The sequence below is a fragment of the Oenanthe melanoleuca genome, chromosome 1 (genome assembly GCF_029582105.1).
Source record: "Oenanthe melanoleuca isolate GR-GAL-2019-014 chromosome 1, OMel1.0, whole genome shotgun sequence".
Classification (NCBI taxonomy): domain Eukaryota; kingdom Metazoa; phylum Chordata; class Aves; order Passeriformes; family Muscicapidae; genus Oenanthe; species Oenanthe melanoleuca.
Window position 1 is genome coordinate 107,780,592 of NC_079333.1, and position 20,334 is coordinate 107,800,925.

At 44.7% G+C, this 20,334-nt stretch overlaps 1 protein-coding gene across 1 annotated transcript in view; it reads right to left on the reverse strand.

Moving 5' to 3' along the window:
* Nucleotides 1-20,077, reverse strand: part of BACE2 (beta-secretase 2) — a 53,525-nt gene extending 33,448 nt beyond the window's left edge. The window contains exon 1 of the mRNA XM_056499351.1: nucleotides 19,698-20,077. Within this exon, the coding sequence (XP_056355326.1) occupies nucleotides 19,698-20,030 (333 nt within the window). The 5' untranslated portion in view covers nucleotides 20,031-20,077. The remainder of the gene's footprint in view (nucleotides 1-19,697) is intronic.
* Nucleotides 20,078-20,334: the final 257 nt, after the last annotated feature.

Here is a 20,334-nt window from a genome sequence, read left to right on the forward strand (position 1 = left end):
TGTCCCCAGTGCAGCCTGCTCCATTCCATGCTGGGCTCATGGAGCAGATTCAGGCAAGCTCTGGAGAGTCACAAGGTGCCCACTGAAGGAGCCATGGCCCAGGGCTGTCCATCCTGTCCAGTCTTAATCATGGAGAGCAGCCCTGCTGGGAAGGACTTGGGGGTGCTGGTGGGTAAAAGTTGGACATGTCCTTGGAAATGTCACCTTGCAGCCCAGAAAGCCAAAAGTGTCCTTGGCTGCATCCAAAGCAGAGTGGGCAGAGGTGAGGGGTCTGTCCCTGTGCCTGCTCAGGTGTGACCCCACCTGGATCCTGCACACCTGGATCCCAGCCCAGGGAGGAGCTGGAGCTGCTGCAGAGCCCAGAGGAGCAGCAGGATGAGCAGAGGGATGGAGCAGCTCTGCTGGGAGGAAAGGCTGGCACAGCTGGGATTGTTCACCTGCACAGGAGAAGCTTTGGGCTGAGCTCAGGGTGGCCTTGCAGGGCCTGAAGGAGCTGCAGGAAACATGGAGAGAGACAATTGCCAAGGGCTGGAGGGACAGGACACAGGGAATGGAGGGACAGACACAGGGAATGGAGGGACAGGACACAGGGAATGGAGGGACAGACACAGGGAATGGCTCCCACTGCCAGAGAGTAGGTTTAGATTAGATATTAGCATTAAAACCAATGTAAAACTGCTTTCCTTTTGCTTTTGGAAGAAGCAAAGCTTTTTTAAAATTTATTTTTGGTGGGTTTTTTGTGGTTTCCAAGTTCAGTTTCAGACCTACACAACAGACACTGAGAGCAAATACACTAAATTGTTCCTTCCCCCCCAAGGTGACCTTAACCACAGCTGTGGGACATGAAATCTGCATCTTGTAAAGTACCTGGAGATTTTTTTGCTGTCTGCATTTCCTATATGCAAATAGTGTTGTTATTATGAACAGGAGACTCATAAAGATCTCTATTTTACAGTAAGCAAGACAGGATCATCCACCTCTGCCACGACAAACTCACAGAGGGAATCTGACACTATCTATCTGCCATTAATTTGTGGTTATAAAAAGAAGCAAATCCAAACTTTTTCACTGAAAGTCATAAGCACCAAAAGCAGAAGCCTCAGAGGTCATGCATTTTAATTTTTTTCTACTCTGCAGGGGTAGAGACACTAAAAAATTCCCCAGTCCTAATGATTTCTTTGAACTGGAAGTCAAACACTTTGTCAGTACTTCAAGCATCCCAGTGCTTGTTTTAGCACCAGCACCAAACAGCACTTACTGCATGCTACACAACTTCAATAATTTAACCTACCACTATGTCTTTCATATTTTTAAGCCTTCCATTGCTAAAATATTGCTGTGTTTTGCTATCAGAAAAAAAACCAAAAATTGCCTTTTGATGTGTTATCTTTTTTTCCCTCAGCAAAGCTTTGGCTGTGTGTGCTCCAGGCACCTGCCCTGGTACAGCAGGTGATGTCAATGTGACCACATCCACACTAGGCTGGTTGTTATTCACACCTCATTTAACTGCCTGGCGTAAAACAATTTGCAGCTATCCACCATGCACTCACAAAGTGACTTCCTTCACATTTTCAAAGGAAAGTGAGAGCAGCAATCATTCATTTTTTTTGTTGCATGGAGATTGCTTGTATCCCTTAGCTGGGACAGAAGTTCCCTCTGTTCTGGTACACACACCCTGCTCAGACTTGGTAGAAGTTTCTCTTCCCTATTTTAGTTTGAGGTTGGGAGGTTCTGGTAACTTCCAGAAAAAATACAAAAAACAAATCCCCCAGGCTGAAAGTGCAAAATGGATTTATTTGAAGCAGCTCTCTGCATGATTTAGCACCCAGGTGTGGAACCCTAGGGCTTGCCTGTTGTTGGAACCCTGAAGCCTGGGAGTTTTGAGCTTTCTGTGCTTTGTGACACTGACTCCCAGGAGAACACTGCTTTGGACCTGAGGCCTTGGAGAAGCTTCCAAATTTGAGTGATGGAGTTAAAATCACAGGTGTGTAGTTAGAATAGAAGTGTGTGATTTCACATGGTAAAGGGTTTTAAATTTGGGGTTTCAGAGTATAGTAATAGGTATGGGAAAAGACAGAGGTTCTTGGGTGTTGTCTCCTTCTTCACGGTTTCAGGCAGTAGTTTTTGGTTGGACAGTCAGTGCTGCACTGCAGGTCACAGGAGTTTGGTTATTGGGTCAAAAGTATAAATAATATAGGTGTTAGCTCTTAATTGGATAGTTAGCCTTTAAAAGATCTTGTAACTGGCTAGATCCATCTTCCTCAGCTAGAAGTGCTGAAGAACTCCGTGCTTTAAATAAGATTTAATAAACAACCAAGTCTGAATGAGAAATCCACTTTCTTCATGTTTTAATCCTGACTCTGGATGAAGGCAGAAGAAAATGAAGACAAGCCACTGGTTAGGTGGTGCAACAAACCCCCTACAGCCTGCAAACCTGCTGCTTTTGCTGTGATTCTCACTGAACTAGGGATACTCTTCATCCCCACTAAAAGACTGGTCCATAGGAAAAAAAAACACTCTTTTTTTCCAAGTTCATGGGTCTGATTAATCCTTTTAGGTCAAGCAATAAAGTCCCACCACTGGACAGGCTAACTTTGCACTTGAAAGGAGGTTGGAGTGAGCTGGTGTCAGTCTTTTCTCAAGTGACAGCATGAGGGGGAATGGCCTCCAGCTGCACCAGGGGAGGTTTAGCCTGGATATTAAGAAAATTTTTTCTTAAAATTGTTGTGAAGCCCTTGATTAGATTGACCAGGGAAGAGGAAAAATCATCATCCCTGGAATTATCAAAAAGGCATGTGGATATGGCACTTGAGAACACAGTTTATTGGTGAACATGGTGGTGGTGCTGAGCTGATGGCTGAACTTGGTCTGAAAGGTCTTTCCCAGCCTCTAACTATTCCATGATTCTGTAAGGAAACCAGACTGCAAAAATGTGTTTGGGTGTGTTCATTCCTGCTTCAGCTGCAGCATAGGGAGTGGGGGAAAAAAAGGAATAGGATTTGCACACCAGGGCCATAATAAATAACCTCAATCAGCCTGACACTTACTGTGGGGTTCAGTCAAACCTTTAATGATAACTGATAGTTTCTTTCATAAGGTAGCAGAGCAAAGAAGCTGGCTCTGTAAGAATTCATAGAATCACTGAATGGTTTGGGTTGGAAAGGACCTCAAAGCCCATCCAGTGCCACCCCTGCCATGGCAGGGACACCTCCCACTGTCCCAGGCTGCTCCAGCCCCAGTGTCCAGCCTGGCCTTGGGCACTGCCAGGGATCCAGGGGCAGCCAAGCTGCTCTGGGCACCCTGTGCCAGGGCCTCACCACCCTCCTGAAGGAAAAATTTTTTTCTGATATCTAATCTAAACCTACTCTCTTCTAGCAATGATCTCTTTTCATGATGAAAACTACAAGCCATCATTCCTCCTCTGGGATTTTGGCTCAACCCAAGGGCACCCCTTTCTTCTCCCTTTTCTCTTGTCCTCAGTAAAGGACTTGGTGATCTTGAAGGTCTCTTCTAACCTAGTCATTCTGTGAATTCCGTGAAAGAGCACAACCATTCCACACCAGTGACATTCATGTGCCACTCAAAATCTTGTCCTGCTGTGCTTTCATGATTTCTCCCAAAGCACCCACTTAAAACAGGGCTTGTGATTCTACCCTGCTTGCTGGAGCATGTCACACAGTGAACTATGACAAAGATAAAAAGTTTTTATCCCCATGCAGAGACCAGAAATAGGAATCATCCCATTACCTGCTCAGGAGCTGTTACCACACATCACAATGGAGATGTACAAGTCCACCCCATCTCACCCCTGAGCTTCTCCCATCTCTTAATTCTCTTTCTTATTTTGTCCCACACATAATAAACCCTTCAGAAAATAATCTGCTAGACAGTGCTTAGAAAAAAAGAAGAAAAGGGTTCAAAGAAGTGCTGCTTCTTTTTAGGGATGAGCAACTAGAAATCATTTGGGTAACAGCTCTTCTTTTGCAAGCTGGTTAATAGATAGGAAAATTAGTTGGCAATTTAAATGCTGCCTCATTTAACACAATGATTCCTAATTACATTATCAGCCCATCTGGCAAGAATTGCTTACAACCATCACACAGAAAAGAAAACACCACTAACTATATGCTGTGTTTGCCCACAGTTATTACATGTTATTATTGGCACTGACTGTCAGGTTATTTCAGCAATTTGTTTCTGCAAATTAGTAATGTTACAATATACAGTGGCTTTTTAAGCACAGACATACTGTATGGTTTTTTTTCTCCCCTGTGTTACTTAGAGTTAGCATTTACAGCCTACTTTCTAATAAAAAAAAAGTATCAGAAGGCTAGGCTTTAATATAGATTCTTCATCTGTTCCTCTGAAGATGCAGAAATAAAATCAATTTAAAAGATGAGTTATGAGAAATTTTTGGAAGCATTTCTAGATGTAGAGGACTGCAAAGTCAGATATAAACTTGAAAAGCCTCCACAAAGACAGATTTCTGCTTGCAGAATAATGTGTACTTTGGTTAAAAGGTAAGACTGAAAACAAAACCAGGTAAATTTGTTGGACTGGCACACTGCCCATGAACATTGGGACAGGGATGGAGTCTCCCATTTCTCAGTGCTCACAAGCAGTCCCTGCACTGGAGGAACACCTCACCCCAAAGCCAAATGAGCCCCTGCAGCTTGGATGGAATCATACAGCACCTTGGAGGAGGAGGAGGAGGAGGAGGAAGGCAGACTCACATTTTTCACCAAGTCCAGGAGGAATATCTCCAGTGCTGCCCTGAGTGAGCTCACCTCACCAGAGAAAACACACCTATCTGCTCCTACCTCCAAAAAAACCCCTCCCATGGTCACAAGAAGGGCTGACCCAGGCAGCCAAGATAAGAGAGGCATTGTGAGGAAAGGAAAAAAAACCAAAACCAGAATGAGATTAATTTTCTACTGACGTTTGTTCAGCAGGTGGTGCCCACATTCTGCTGCAGCTGCAGGGCTGCAAGGGAAGGTGATTTATTGCTGCACGAAGACGTGGGCAAACCAGAAGGTCAAGTTTATCACCAGAGATAATTCCTGCTTTCACAACAGCAGGAGTTTGTCACAGAAACTGTGCTGTGTTTGTGGTCTGGGGAGTTAACAGGAGAACAAGTGGCAGCCAGACCAAGCTCTCAGAGAGTGTTTGGCCTTTGCTGCCATTCCCAGATGGTGCCAAGACCTGGGATTTACATTCAGCACTTTTACATTTACTGCCTCCACACTCTCTTTCTTCCCCAGCCACTTAAAACATTCCCAAACACCCTCACTGGGATCAGCAGAAGACCAAGAGTTTTTCCCCTCAATCTCTCCATGATCTGCACTGCTAGACTGGAAGGAATATTTCTTTTTTTCCTGCCTGAAAAGCAATAATCTCTTTCTTTGCCAGAAGATTACAAAGTACTATCTGGATTAGCCAATCTATCTGTGCTTAAGAGCACTGCATGCATCTGTAGTGGAGATTTGTATAAAAAACACAAATGCTAAAATGACAGATTGCTCTGAAGTATAAACTTGCTAAACTAAATTGTGAGTTGAAATATGAGCATCTGACTGTGGGACTGATGAATAGTCATTTTGAAGAAAAATATTACAGGAAGTGCTTTATATATATTATCATTTTGACAATAAGGGAAGGCTATTATGGTTTAAAGACAAAAAAAATAGTCAGCCAATCAATCCTGGTAACAAAACAAAATATCTATTCTTCATTTCTACGCTCTCCTTCCTGCCAATGCCCTCGGTTCCATAAACATTAGCATTCTTTCTGCACATGCCATCTCATGTGCTATCTTATTTTTCAGGCTGAAATTTATTTGCTGTGTCTAGATTTATCATACAACACATCCATCCTATTCATGCTGTATGAACATGCTTTGCTGTTGAACATGAGCCATTACTTGCTTATCTTAGAGCTGTGTGAATCGGAGCAATTTTGTCTCATTGCCTTTTCAGAAAAGATTAACCTTTTTTCCCCTCTTTTTTATTATTTCCCCCCCCACAGATATGAGTCTCTCACACCCTACAGCAGACAAAACCAGGTGTGTGAAGCAAACCTGAAGTTCACATAAACCAGCTGCAGCTGAAGTCATGCTCTGCTCTAAGCTCTGGGTTTTAAGGAAAATCTGGACTAATTAAAGAGTAATAACAATAATCTAGAGATCTAGAAAAAAAATCACCCAAAAATAAGTGTTGACAGGCTTTAAATAGCTTGAGAAGAGGAAGGGAAAGTGTGATAGATGTAGGGGTGCCACAGAGACCCCCAGGGAGCCAAACCTTTCAGAAGGAAGGGGTTGCAGGGAAGCCAAGAGGTGCCTTCATCAGCCTTCCCAGGGTGGCCACCAACACTTCACCAAAGCAGTCAGTTTACTGAGAGCAGCAGAAATCCTCCCCAGTTTCACTGAGGAAAATCTGTATATTTGCTGTACTTGCACCACCCATGCTCTTGAATGGAAAGAAAACGAGTGCCTGGATAAATGGAGGATTAAGAAACCCCCACAACGCTCTGAAACTCAAGAACAAATGCATGAGACATCAGCTATTTGCCCTTAAGTGTAACACACAAAGCTCCTGTTAAATCCAAAAGCCTGTTTCCACCTGTTAGTAGGTGTAAGGGAACTAAATTAATCAATTTCCTGGTAATTACAGCACAGCACTGATGAGACAGGGAGGCTGTAAGACAAATGCCACTGGGAGCAGCTCTCACATTTAACTGCAAGCCTCGAGAGGAATCCCAGTGCCCACGCAGCCTTGGTTTAGAGACAGGCTAAGCCTAAGCCCTGTGCTGTGTCCTAAATTAGCAAGAATCTCATCCAGAGCTCACCCCTCCCTCCCTGGAGAACAGGGTGACTTAAGGTGCTGGAGAGACAGCTATTAATGCAGTAATTCCACAGCTCAAAAGAGTTTAACTCTGGGAGATGTGCTTGTGAATGGCATCACCCATCTCACAGGCTCCTTCCCAGCATCAGCTCTCTCACTGGGAAACCACAGAGTGTCACCAGCACAGGGCAGACCTGCTGGGCACTGTCCAGCAGGATTTTGGGCTCTTTGGGACAATGGCCAGCCATGTCTGATGGAGCTCAGGATGCTGCAGGAGGGCCTGAGGAGGGGGAGAGCTTCCAGCTCCACAGCAAACAGGGTCTGAGGTTAAATGTCTGCTGTGGCTCTTCTGCTCACCAGCACTACTCAGGGCATAATCTTTCTGAAAAGTATAATCATGTCAAAGAATTGTAGAGGTTGGGCTTTTTTAACAGAGTGAAAAAAAAAAAAAAAAGAGAAATCATGCTACTACATTACCTTTCAGAATACAATATTAAGGAGGGCTTTTTGCCTTTTTCCTTTTTTTATTTCTTGGGTTAAGGAAATGAAATCAGTAAGCCTACATTAATGTATTATACCCAGTGAGTGATTACAGTTAGAAGCTGCATTCAGTTCAGAATTTCAATTTTCCAAGGCTTTTGCTCTCCAAAATTAGCTTCCAATTTATTTTGTCAGGTCATTCTTTTCTTTTCCTCCATCGCTCATTAAACTCAGCGAGACTGCTGTCAAATAAAAAAAATAAAAATAAAAAAGGCATTTTTAATTCTTCTTCTCTACCTAACTTCAGAAGTCCTAGAGTACAAAAAACAAAAAAACAAAAAAATAAAAGCTTGTTTTGAAACTAGATCAACAACCATCCAACTGCAGTAAGACCAAAACAGTTTTATACATATGTACAGAGCTGGGCAAACTCAAGAAGGCTTGAAGTGACTAATCTTTAAACCTTCCTCACCCTGTAGGTGAGTCACTGCCCGTGTTTGCTGTGCTATCTGGAAATAACTAAATTCATCAAGGAAATGAAGCCCATTCCTAATGTTCTTGGGCTTAGGGTAGAGGCATCCTCAGCCTCATGGGCACTGCTGTTTTCTGGTCACCTCCTTTCTGCCAAAGACACCACAGCAGAGGTTCAGCCCCACTCCTCTATTCCCACCTTCTTTCAAATGTCTCCTGAACTTCAAACTCAATTTTGAATAAGATCTCGGCTTTCAATTGCATTGGAGATGTGAAACCAAGTGCCAAAGCTGCTCCTTCAACACTTACGAAGGTTGTTTTGTTGTGTTTTATTTTATTTTGTTTTGTTTTAGAGAGACTATTTACAAGAACATGGCTTCAAACTGAAAGAAAGTAGGGTTAGGTGGGATATTAGGGAAAACTTCTTCCCTGTGAGGGTGGGCACAGCATGCCCAGAGAAGTTTTGGATGTCCCTGGATCCCTGGAAATGTTCAGTTCCAGGTTGGACATTGGGCTTGGAGCAGCCTGGGACAGTGGAAGGTGTCCCTGCCATGGCAGGGGGTGGAATTGGATGATTTTTAAGTTCTCTTTCAACCCAAGCCATTCTATAATTCTTTGATTTGAAGGTTGTGAGTAACTTTGAAAAAAGGCACATTTCAGAGGCAAACAGAAAGAAACTGAAACTCACAGGACAGCAGTGAGAAAAATCAGATTTTTCAGAAGGCTTCATGCCAAGTCTGATCTCTTACCTCTCCTCCCCCCATCACCTTGCTCTTGTAGTGACACAATTCTTTCCAGGTTTTTTTCCCCTCTCCTCTGTCAAGATGTTAGTTTTAGAGATGAGTGTTTGGTAGCAAAGGTTTTTCAAAGCTGTGATGAGGAGAGGTGAAAGCAGGACACTCCTGACTCATCAGGTCCATCCGTTCCCCCTGGAATGAGCTCTTTCTTCCCAGCAGCACTTCCATCCCCACACTGTGGGGCACCACTCATTAGAGCATCCTTCCTGCTTTTAGGAATTCCTCCTTATTTTTTTTTCAGTGCTTCTCTTCAAGGACACTGAATGCTCAGAGACATTTTCCAGTCTGTTCTCCTAAAACGCTGTAACAAACCCAAAGTGCAAAAGTTTTCCCTGGCTTTTCTCTATCCACACACCAACCAACCAACCTTCCCAGCACATGGATATGAGGCCATGGGAACACCCAGCTTGCTGCTTGAGAGAAGTTCAGGGCTCTGAAAGCAGCCTGTGCCTCCTGGAGGGCAGAAAGCACAGACATTGCCATGTTCACCCAGGGAGATCCCTAACCCAGGGATGGTTGGGTATGGACAGGTAAATAAACAAGCACACCTTGGAAAGCCATCCATGAACTCCCTGCACTTCAAAGCATGAGCTCTGCTGTAAAAATGCCTTCACTTGCTCTTCAGGCCTGACTTGCAGCACTGCCAGATTTTGTTTAGCACGAGATCTGAGGAGCTGAAAAGGCCAATCCCACCCTCTTTACCTTGAACCACCTCATCCTCACCTGGCATAGCAGCTCCCACCTCTTTCCTCCCTTTCTGCCCAGAAAAGCCACCATCCCACACCTTCACACACCGGGGCTGGTAGGATGGCAAAGGGAATGACTGGATCTGCCAGTGCAGGAGAGGCAAGGGAAGCAGGGAAAGATCAGAATAAAACCCACAAATTCCTCAATGTCAGGCACAAAGACTGGAATTTGGTTATTCTGATCGTCCATCTTGTTAGAAAAGCTGTGCCACACCTCTGGGGAAAAGGTGTAGGGCCAGGCTTCCCACTGCTCTGTGCCACAGGAATGTGCACAGGCAGTCCCAGGGCCCAGAGCACAAACATGGTGATGCAACTCCAGTGGTTTTATTTCCCTGGCAATTAATAAAGGGAACACAACAGACAGAAGCCTTCTGCTCCCCATTGCACCTGACCTATTTAGGATATTGCCAAGCAGAGTTTGATTGTCATCAGGGGTGCTCCTTGGAATTATACAGGGGAGTTCAAAGGCACAAACAGAAAACAACTTTATGCTCCATATTAGCAGGAAGGACTACTTGATTGGGGGAAAAAGAAAAAGGAAAAAAATGCTGTTAACCAATGTAACAATGATGTGTTTGATTAATTAAAAATAAGAATCAGGCTTTTTATTCATATTTTTTCTAATGTTTTTGCTTAAAAATTTGGCAGGACAATTTAAAAGGCAGTTTTGATTCTCAAGTGAAATAAGATATGCTTTAAAAAAAAAAAATCTCTTTTTTGAAAGCAGCCCTGTTCCTCCCCTGCTATTGGAGTAGTTTATTTCTCTCTCTCCTTTTCAAACATTCATACTTTACTCTTTCCCCTGGCTAATACTGGAGAGGCAGCAGCTCTGGGAAATGAACCAGCTTTGCCCGTGGCTCATACATCATTACAATTGTTAACCAAGTTCCACTATAAAATCTTGATTACACAGGAGAACACAGAGGCATGCAGGAACACAGCTTCATTTCCAGATACCAGATTGAGTTTGTAGGGCAGGAATTTAAAGGACTTTGTTGTGCTCTGGGTTGATAAAGTCTAACAGGACACACCACAGCAGCTCCCTACAATTCATTCCTCCACACAGCCACAACTCCAGTGTAGGAATAAACTTCCTTCTGCTTTTCCAGGGGTTACATCCCACTGTGTGGTGATGGATGTGTGATGGGAGCTGAACTGGATGATCCTGGAGATCCTTTTTAACCCAAACCTTTCCATTCATACCACTGGAGCTGATGGTGCTCTGGGCACTGGAATTGTGGAATTTTGCCCACTGGCAACAGCAAATGCTGCTGTGCACACCTGCCATGGAGAAAAGCTCCCAAACCTGGACAAAAAGCTGCAGGTAGCACCACTGGCATCTGGCCACTTGCCAATGACCAAAGGTCATTCAAGGTAAAGCTGCAGGCTCAGCAGAGTGCAAGTGGAAGTTAATTTTAGCTGGAACATGTAGCACACACCAGCACTCATAACCACAGCTCCTGAGAAATTCTGTGAACTTCCCCCATCCCCCACACTGCTTATCTCAGAGGTTCAAATGCAAAAATCTGGCACTTTGGATCATGTGAAATGTTTGTGTTACTCCCTGAAGGACTTTGCTTCTGAGGAGAAAATGAGAAGATTATTCTCTGACAGCTAAGCTGAAGCACTGTGACTGCATCAGATGTAGCATTGCTCCAGCAGCTCCCAGGCTTTTGGGAAGTGTCACCACCTTTGAACTCCTCTGTCTTATTTGCAACCTGAGACTTGCTGGGAAGAAAAATGAATGAATTAAATAAAAATCTCTTTAGTCACAGAAAAAGGTGGGATTGGTGCATCATTTTCTGGCAGGCCTCACACTTCACTCTTTCCTGTAGGAGACATCCACCAGGCAGCACAGTGAATAAAAGCACAGCCTTTCCAAACCAGGCTTTAGCAGCACAGTAATACTGCCCTGAAGAGCTCTGGCTTCAATCACAGAATCATGGAATGCTTTAGGAGGGACTTAAAAATCATCCAATTCCAACCCCCTGCCATGGGGGTTCCACTGGACCAGGTTGCTAAAAGCGCCATCCAACCTGGCCTTGAAAAGATGCCACAACTGTTAATTTCTTACACTGCAGACACTGACAGTCAAAGTTTCTGTATAAACAGGTATCATAATGGAATTTTAGAAGTAAAGTTTCCATTTACATAGAAAAAAAGAGTGAGGAAAAAACCTCCCTTGAGATTTCACGAAGTCACAACTTTCAAAACAGATCCAAATCCTGCAGTCAAAACAAAACCCCCCCAGTATTTTATTTTCTATGCCAAAACTATTGCTGCCAATGGCATTCTTCAAATTCTTTTCTTCCTGAACATCACAATAAAATTTTCAAGCTGGCACATGCAGGACCCAAGTTTCCATATGATGACAAAGCAGGTAAGCTTTTTGTTCCTGTGGAAACCCCAGATCTGATCTTCTCTGGTGTGAAGCTTCTTGTGGAAACAAAATAGGAAGCAGAAAGAGCCTGGGTGGTGAAAAAATTCTCACATCTGGCCTTGACCTGAGCCTGAGCACTAGGTGGGCTCCAAGGTGCTCTTCTGAGAGCCACTCTCACAGGCAGATCCACTCACAAATATCAAGGAATTATCTGAGAGATGGCTGCCAAAAGCATCCAATTATTTTTCCTCTGTCAAATGGCAGGAGCTGGCCTTTAATCCCTCCCTCAAGTGGAAAGGTGACTCTCAGTTCTTCAGTTGTCATGTCTTTTTCTTTAAAGCAAAAATGCCAGTTTTGGAGTTTTGGATCCCTAAGGATGGATTCTTCTCTGTATTTGGGGAGGAGAAGCTTACCAAGTGTTACTGCAGCATTAATTCCTTTCCTCTTTTAAAATAAGATCAGACTAGGATGTGAGACCAGCATTTTCCCTGAACACATGCAATCTAGCTTAACAGCAGTTTTTGCTAGTAAATAGGTACAAAAATAAGCCAACCATAAAGCTAAATAAAATCAACTAATTTTAGTTCTCACAAGCTGAGCAAAGAGGACAAAATCTACAAGTAATTTGTTTTTTTCACAATATCAAATTATTAGTAAGCAGTGGTGAGGGGAAAAAGGGATTGCAGAGTGCAATTACTGTCTTAACAGATTCCCTTCAAAAGAGCCTAATTATGACACATTAATTGTATTCAGTGAATTGTAATTTTCACTTGAATAAGATCTTCTCCCCCATCTCGCTTGTTTTCCTCAAATTCCCTCCCTGTAATACCCCACAGGTTTCATCTCTTTGGGAAAGACTCTTAAAAAAACCAAACTAAAAGTCTAGAATATCTGTCCCCAGCTGCCCTCCCTGTAAAATACTCTTAGACATAAAAAAGGCAGAGAGAGCAGTAGGAAAGACAGGCAAAATGAAGAATGAGGGAAGAATTCAGAGGGAGAACAAGGGGAAAGAAGTGCTATTTTATCAGCTTTTGGCAAAAGAGGGAGCAAACACTGACTCTGGCCCAGGTTTTCTGGAGGCTGCAGGGCTGACTGTGCTCTGACATGGCTGCTCTTGGATGTGCACAGCCAAAAGTCCATGGGACAGGAGCCTGGAGCAAAGCTGCTGGACAGCAGCAGCTGCCCTGGCCAAGCTTTCATCCCATGGGGGAGAAGTTTTCAGAGCTCCTTGGTGAAGCTCTCAGGTGATCCCAGGCTGCTGCATTTTAATTTTTTTTTTTTTTTTTTTTTTTTTTTTTTTTTTTTTGTGAGTTGGGATTGAAGTACAAGAGATGAGATTTTGTGTTCGGACTCAGTTGTTCATTAATTTTTATTTGTAGCACAGTGAGTGCTATAGTACTTTTAGACAACAAGCTAAAAACAAAAAAAAAAAAAAAGGAGTTTTATCTCTTTTTTTTAAAGCTTAATTGTTTAATTAAAAATTAATACTTACATTATTTTTATAACCTAATGACTAAACGCTCGTTACTCACAGTGTGGTATCTTTTACTCAAGTAAAAAAGTATTATTTAAACTTTGAAGTATTATTTAAACTTAAGAAGAAGAAGGAATAAGAAGCAAGAAGAAGGAATAAGAAGGAAGAAAAAGTCAAATTTATTTTGTCTCATACTTATTATTATATTCTAAAACCTCAAATTCTAAACCCTTTACTACGTGATATTACACACTTCTATTCAAACCACACACCAGTGATTTAAATCCCATCACTTAATTTTGGAAGCCTTCTCCAAGGCCTCAGGTCAAAAGCAGTGTTTTTTGGGGGTCAGTGCCAGAAAGCACAGAAAGTTCAAAACTCTTTAGGCTGCAGGGTTTTCCAACAGCTGCATCCCTCGCCGTGCTGAGCCCACCAGAGCCAGGGCAGGGAAACCAAAGCTGTGGGGTTGGTGCACTCAGCTCCCCCAGGTGCTGCCAGTGCTGGAGGAGCTCCCTGAGTGTTTCCAGCCAAGGAAAGCACAGTGGCTGCTCCTGCTGAGGTTCTGCTCTCAGCCAGGTGTTACCAGCCCCAGTGACCGGGTCCTGCCAGCCCGGGTACCAAACACGCGGGCTGGGATGGAGGTGCACGGAGGAAAACAAGATCTGTCTTACAGTCCTGGGCTACCTGAAGTGCTTTGAAGGGCACTGAGATGATGGATGCACATTCAGGTGTAAGAGTGACCTCAGAACAGGTTCTCTGTTTGCTCCATCAGCTTGGATCCACGGAGCAAAGCCAGGCTGGAAAGCAGCAAGATGTAGGACAGGCCTGTCAATAGCAGGAAAAAACACTTCCTTCTTTAAGGCAGCTGAGAGCTGCCTCTTGTGCTTTGAAGATTTGATCTCAAGCCCTAATCTATGCTGAAATAGAAGCAACAAGTTCCTTCACTTATTTACACAGGTTGTTTGTACAATTAAATCTGTTTTACAGCCAGTAGGAAAAGGGGGACAGAAGTCTGCCCAGCCCATACTGGAGAGGCACATGTGAGAGCCATTGTACCAGCTTCCTTTTTCCAACAGAGCTGTGCTTGACAGTGACCAGACAACACTTCAGGTCAGACTCGTTTCACTTACACTGAGTGAGGAAATTGCAAAGATAATAACACGTGGAGGCAATGTAATAGCTAAGGTGTCCTCACACACTCCAAGTCATAAGTGCTCTTCAAGAAAATGAAGACCCCTGTGAAGTGTAGTAGCTTTCAAATCTGTCTTGCCAGATACAATCCCTAGAGCTCACAGTCCTCTTGTTAGAGAGGGGGATAAAAAAAAAACAAAAAAACCCAAAACAAAAACTCAAACAAGAAGAGAAACATTTCTTCCTTAATAATCCAAATGAACCAAACACATGGAAATTCCACACGGGCTTTCTTTCATTTTCATCTCATTCCTACTCCAAACCCTAACTAATTTACACTTTATTCAGGCAAAACAGTTATTTGCTTGCCCTCTGCTCTCCTCGTTCCAGATGTAACTGATGCTTTTTCCTTGATAAGGAAAGAAATACAAAGTGGTAAAAAATGTGAGCCTGACACCTATTTCCACCATGTTCCTCACAACAACTCTCCTGCCCTGACCCACCAGGATCTGAATTCAGGATTGCCACAAGCAGAGACCCTGGATAATAAAGCTTCCATCATTTCTCTGAAGAGGAGAAAGCACTTTTAGAGGAAAAGTTAATGGGGCTCTAATCCCTAACTCTGGGGGAAGGAGCACATCCTGAGGAATGACCATAGTGAGCCTCTTCCATTCAGTGTAATTAGCACTCCTATTTTGGGTTATTTCTATAGTACAGGCTCTACTGCCTCCACACAGTCCCTTTTGCCAGGGCTAATTTTGGGTGGAAAAAGGTGCTAGAATGCTGATTTGTAAAGGCAGGGACTTTTCAGTCAACCCAAAACCTGGTATGTTTGCTTGCTTGTCTTGGGTCAAAAACACATCACAGCCCTCCAGGCCACAGCTGTTCACTGTATTAGTCCTGAATTACAACTGCCAGGTCCTTGTCCTTTTTATTATGCAGGTATTCAACAACAACTACAACCAAAATTGACTCAAAACACCATTTAAAACCAGGAATATTTTGCATTTCATTACTATTTCCACTAGACAGATCTGGAGGGATTTTGACACTGCCACCTCAAAACACTCCAAGACACCATAGAACTTGCCTTTGCTTCACAGCCTTTTGTTTCTTCAGCTTCATAAAGAACTCAAAAAAAAATACAAAATACCTTAGTAATTTCTAAAAAAAAAACCCACAAAAAATCAGAAAGAGAGACTTGAGATTGAACCTGCCTTCTGATATTTGAACAAAGAAAGATCACATTTTAAAACTCCTTGTATCTAAAAAGACAGTGAGCCCCTTTTCAGCAAAATTAAGAAAGTGGAGCTGAGCTGGTTGGGGAACAGTACAGCACCAGAAATCAGATTACAAGAGCAGTTGAATCTTTCCTAACATCTTCATTCCTTCCAACACTCAGGGAATGAGAGCTACCACCAATTAGGGAATAATGGCTGCAAGTTCAAAACTTGTTAATGTGTGTGTACATCACCTTCAAAACACAAAGCCATAAATTCTGAGTCCATGACACACTGGAGGTATTTAATACTATCCTTCTTTATCATTCCTTTATTTAATAGCTAAAAGAAATGGAAGGGGAGATAACCTCCTACCAATTATGTGGGAACTGAAGTTTGTGTTTTGCAGCAGAGGCCGTGAGACCCAACATCCACACTGACCTTAAAACTTGGGAGCAAGTTTGCAGAAGGGGTTTTTGCTCACCCTGTGCACAGAACAAGCTGCCATTAGGATAAACAGCAGACACCAAAGCCTCTTCATGAACAGAATGAAAAAGTGACACTGAAAGAGGAGCTGAGTTGGATCCTTCTGTTGTTCACCAGACTGGAGCTCTCAGGGACCACACTCACTCTTTCACAGGGGAATTTCAGGAATAACATTTACCTGCTCTCAATAAAAACACAGCTTGGAAATGCAGTGGGATCAGCAGGACTAACACCACCTCATGCAAGAGGCAAGATGAGGCAATGGTTCTGTCCCTGAGAATGTTCAATGCAGTCCAGATGGACTTCAAGAAAGCTGTGAAAAACATGAGTTTTTTTAAGAGTTTGACTATTTTCTTTTGGTCAAAAGCTTGTAGGAGAAACAAAATTAATATGAAGAGAACTGCAGTGAATATAGCAGAAAACCCTAAATGATACTTGATTCAATTTCCCACAGTGCTTTTAATCTCAGGGTAGACAAAATAATAAAAGGAATTCCATGGGATTATTTAAAGAAATAGCTAAGAGCACTGCACACAATTCATATTGGGCTCTTGCCACTTCTTATTTAAATTTGGAATTGGAAGAAGTGCACCTATACAGACAGGTATAAAGCACATAATCCATCAGGAGTGGGACACACAATAATACATTCATGAAATAAGGGGCAAATACATCACACCCTTCAATAGAATAGACTGTTTTCACCTTTCACATAATTCTTAAGTAGGTCTACATGTGAATGAATAAGAATTAGTGGGAGTAATAACATTTGACACCGACCTGGAGCTGCTCTGGAGATCTGATAGGATTAGGAAGGATACTGTACCATAAAACTGGAAATGATCAGAAACACTTTGGCTGCAAACACTTTGCAAAACTGGATTGACTGCACTGAAGTTTCCTGTCTTGGAAATAAAATAAATTTTGACTTCACACAGCTGCTCTATTTTTGTACCGTCAGAACAAGTGTTTCAGAGCTGCCATTGTGAGTCGCAGCTCTGTGCCGTGTTTATCTGCTGTATGACAAATCAGAACCAAAGCCAAAAAGTATGCCTTAAATGACCTGAAAAACGAAATTCTGTCGTAGTAGCTTCCTTCCAAGAACAGAAATTAAAAAAGGAAAATTTCTAAAAATGCAGCTGAGCAGTAAAGCAAGCCCTGTAGTGCTGAAGCCTTTCACAAATGTTCATGCCCGTTCTGGCTCAGCAGCTCCCAACACTTGACGCACACGCTCCCCAACTCACTGGGCACCAACGCTGCTGTAAGCACCACGTCAAACCTGGTTCCTCTTCTCACAGCCTGCTACTTGGTCATGGTCTATCACTGCCCCGAGAGCATTTCCCCATCCCTGCCTGCTCCCGTGCAGAGCAGCAGCTGGGCCATGCCCCTTTCCGCTGCGCCGCCGTGGCTGCCAGCATCCTCCTTCCTCCTTGGCAGAGTGTCAGGGCAGCTCCTGCTCTCCTGGGCTGGCAGCCCTGGGACAGGCCTGCCTGGGGCAGGCAGCTGGGAAACCCCAGGCTGGAGGGGTGCAAGAGCACAGGAAGGTGTCCAGCACAGCTTCACAGCGCAGTGACGTGGAGCAAAGTCGGGTTGGGAGGAGCGTTTAAATCAGGAAAAGATTTTCCTTTTCTGCACCATCGTGCACAGCCCACTCCCAGCTCCAGCAACAACCTGCCCAAGGAGCTTAACACAATCCAAGGCTTGGCACTACCCAGACACTGCTCTCTGTAGCAGCATGTGAAGCATTCAAGTAGGGACAGCAGCAGCTTTGGAGCTTTATGCTACTCGATGCAAAGCAGGAAAATAGCAAGTGCATTTGTGATCTTTAAGGCTTCAGTCAGGGAATGAGGTAACAAATTCATCCTCATCAAAAGTACAGAATAAATTCCAAGTGCACTCCACTGAGTCATTACACACCAAGATCTGATTTGGGAAACAGAAGCATTTATAACCTCCCTTACAACCTCAGTGGGTCTACTTGTGAAAAAAATCTCACATGTGCTAAACCAGTGGTAGTCTTTAAAATAATTAGCTTTGCAAGAAGTCAGAACTAGTTTGGAATAGTAAAAGCTTTGCAATCAAAATCAAATCATGTTTTTTTTCATGTGGAAAAAATAAAAAATCAGAGGTAAGTCTAGCTGAAACCTTCCATCACCTGTAATACAAGTGATACGAGCTGTTAAGCATAAGTGAAGCCTCTGGGTGTACTGAGGGCAGCACATTTCTCCCTCTTAGACCTCCAGTCACATTATTAAAGGCCTGTCACATTTTTCCTTCTCCATTTTTTCCAATTTCAGAATCCCCCTAGACATGTAAGGAGATAATATGCTTGATAGTCACTTTTCCTACCTGAAATAATTTTTTTTCATCTAACACATGCCGAATTGGGTGATTAGTCCAATGAAATCTGGTGCCTCCATTCTGGCAGAAGCCAATATTGAATGTTTGGATGTTCCCTGGAGTTATGAAGCACACACCACACCACACTAACAGAACTAGTCAGTTATGCATCATTCAACAAATAAGAAAAATTATTTCATGGCCTCTATGGCTACTGAGCCACACCTTGATACGTCAGACCTGGTTAAGATTTTTTATTTTTTAATCTCTATTTATTGATCATAAAACAATGCCAGCCCTTCTCAATGCATGTATTGATCCCAGTGTGATATCTTTTCATTAGAGAGATGCTGTGGCCAATCCTCTTACATTTGAGGGGCAAAAAAAGAAAGAGCTCACAGACGTCCAAAAATGCAGTGACAGCTGAACACTCCCCATTGGCTGCACATTTTGGCATTCATTGGCTTTTATTACGGAGGGGAGTCAAGCAGAAGAATAAAGATTCTATTTTTTTCTGTCTACACTGGGAACCTAAGGACCTAAACTCCTGAAGCAAACACAAAGTTCTGAAGGAAAGCCCCGAGGGCTCTCAGGAAATTAATCCCCACTCAGCTGACTAGTCATCCCCACCAGCAGCCCAGCACTGCTCCTCCTGGGATCTCATGACACAGATGAAAGAGCAACTACACGGCAAAAAAAAAAAAAAAAAACAACCAAAAACCCGAAACAAACTTCAGCCACACTGGTGGAGGCAGAGGAAGATTCAGGGCAGCACGGTCTCTCTGAAAACAATATTCAGAACACGCACATTCTTTGCCCCGTTAATGAGCAACACATGGATTCCCGACAGAAGGGGCTGGTTGTGCCCAGCCACCACTTAGTTTAGCAGGAAGAAGCCGAGTGATTCTCCCGGGAGCACCGGGAAGATCTGCCAAAGCACCCAATCACGATGCAGAGCAGCTTAAAAAAGCAAAGAATCATAAAAAAAGCACCCTCTGTCTCTAGAACACGGTCAGTTCGACTGGCAGAGCAAGTCGCTTCGGATCCAAACGCCGTGACACAGCCTAGAAGCGAGGCTGGGGACCAGACCCGCAGATTCCCCGGGCAGGGGCAGGACAGGGCAGGGGATGCTCCTCTCCTTCCTCCCCTCGCTGCCGCAGAAAGTCGCTGCTGCCGGGGCAGTGTGTCCCGGGGAGGGAGGGAAGGGGAGAAAGGGGAAGGGAGGAGGTGCCAGCGCCCAGCACCGGGACAAAGTTGCGATGGAGCCGGGGGGGCAGCACCCAGGAGAAGTTTGGCCCCTTGCCCCCCATCCCTCCCAGCCCCGCACTCCTACCGCCTGCGGCGGGGTCCCGATCAGCATCTCCAGGTAGTACCCGCGGCCGGAGTCGCCCTGCAGGTTCTCCACCATGGCTAAAAAGTTGAGGGTGCCGCCGGGATCCGAGGCCAAAGCCAAGCCGTCCGCAGCGCCGGGGGCATCCTGCTGGCGGCCGCCGCCGGGCGGGCGCAGCAGCACCGGGGCGGGCGGCGGGGCGGCGGGGGCGGCGGGCTGGGACACGCGGAGCGGCAGCGCCAGGAGCGCCCGGCAGAGCCCCGCCGTGCCCGCCAGCAGCAGCAGCAGCGGCAGCAGCGGCAGCAAAGGGCCGGGAGCCGCCAGCGCCCTCCCCATCCCGGGGCCGGGAGCCGCTTCCCGAGCGCGGCCGCCTGGCTGCCAGACTGGAGCAGCCGAGGGGTGGAGGAGGTGGAGGAGGAGGAGGAGGAGGAGGAGGAGGAAGAAGGGAGCGGCTTACCCACGCCCCGGCTCCATCTCCCCCTCCCCCGAAGCGAGCTCCTCCTCGCGTTTCTCCCGCACGGCCCCCGGGCAGCCGGAGCGCTCGGAGCTGCGGGAGCCGTGCGGGGAAAGTTGCCGCGACCCAGCGCCCACGGGAGAAACTTCCCGGCTCGGCTGAGCCCCGCTAGCGGAGCGTGACCGC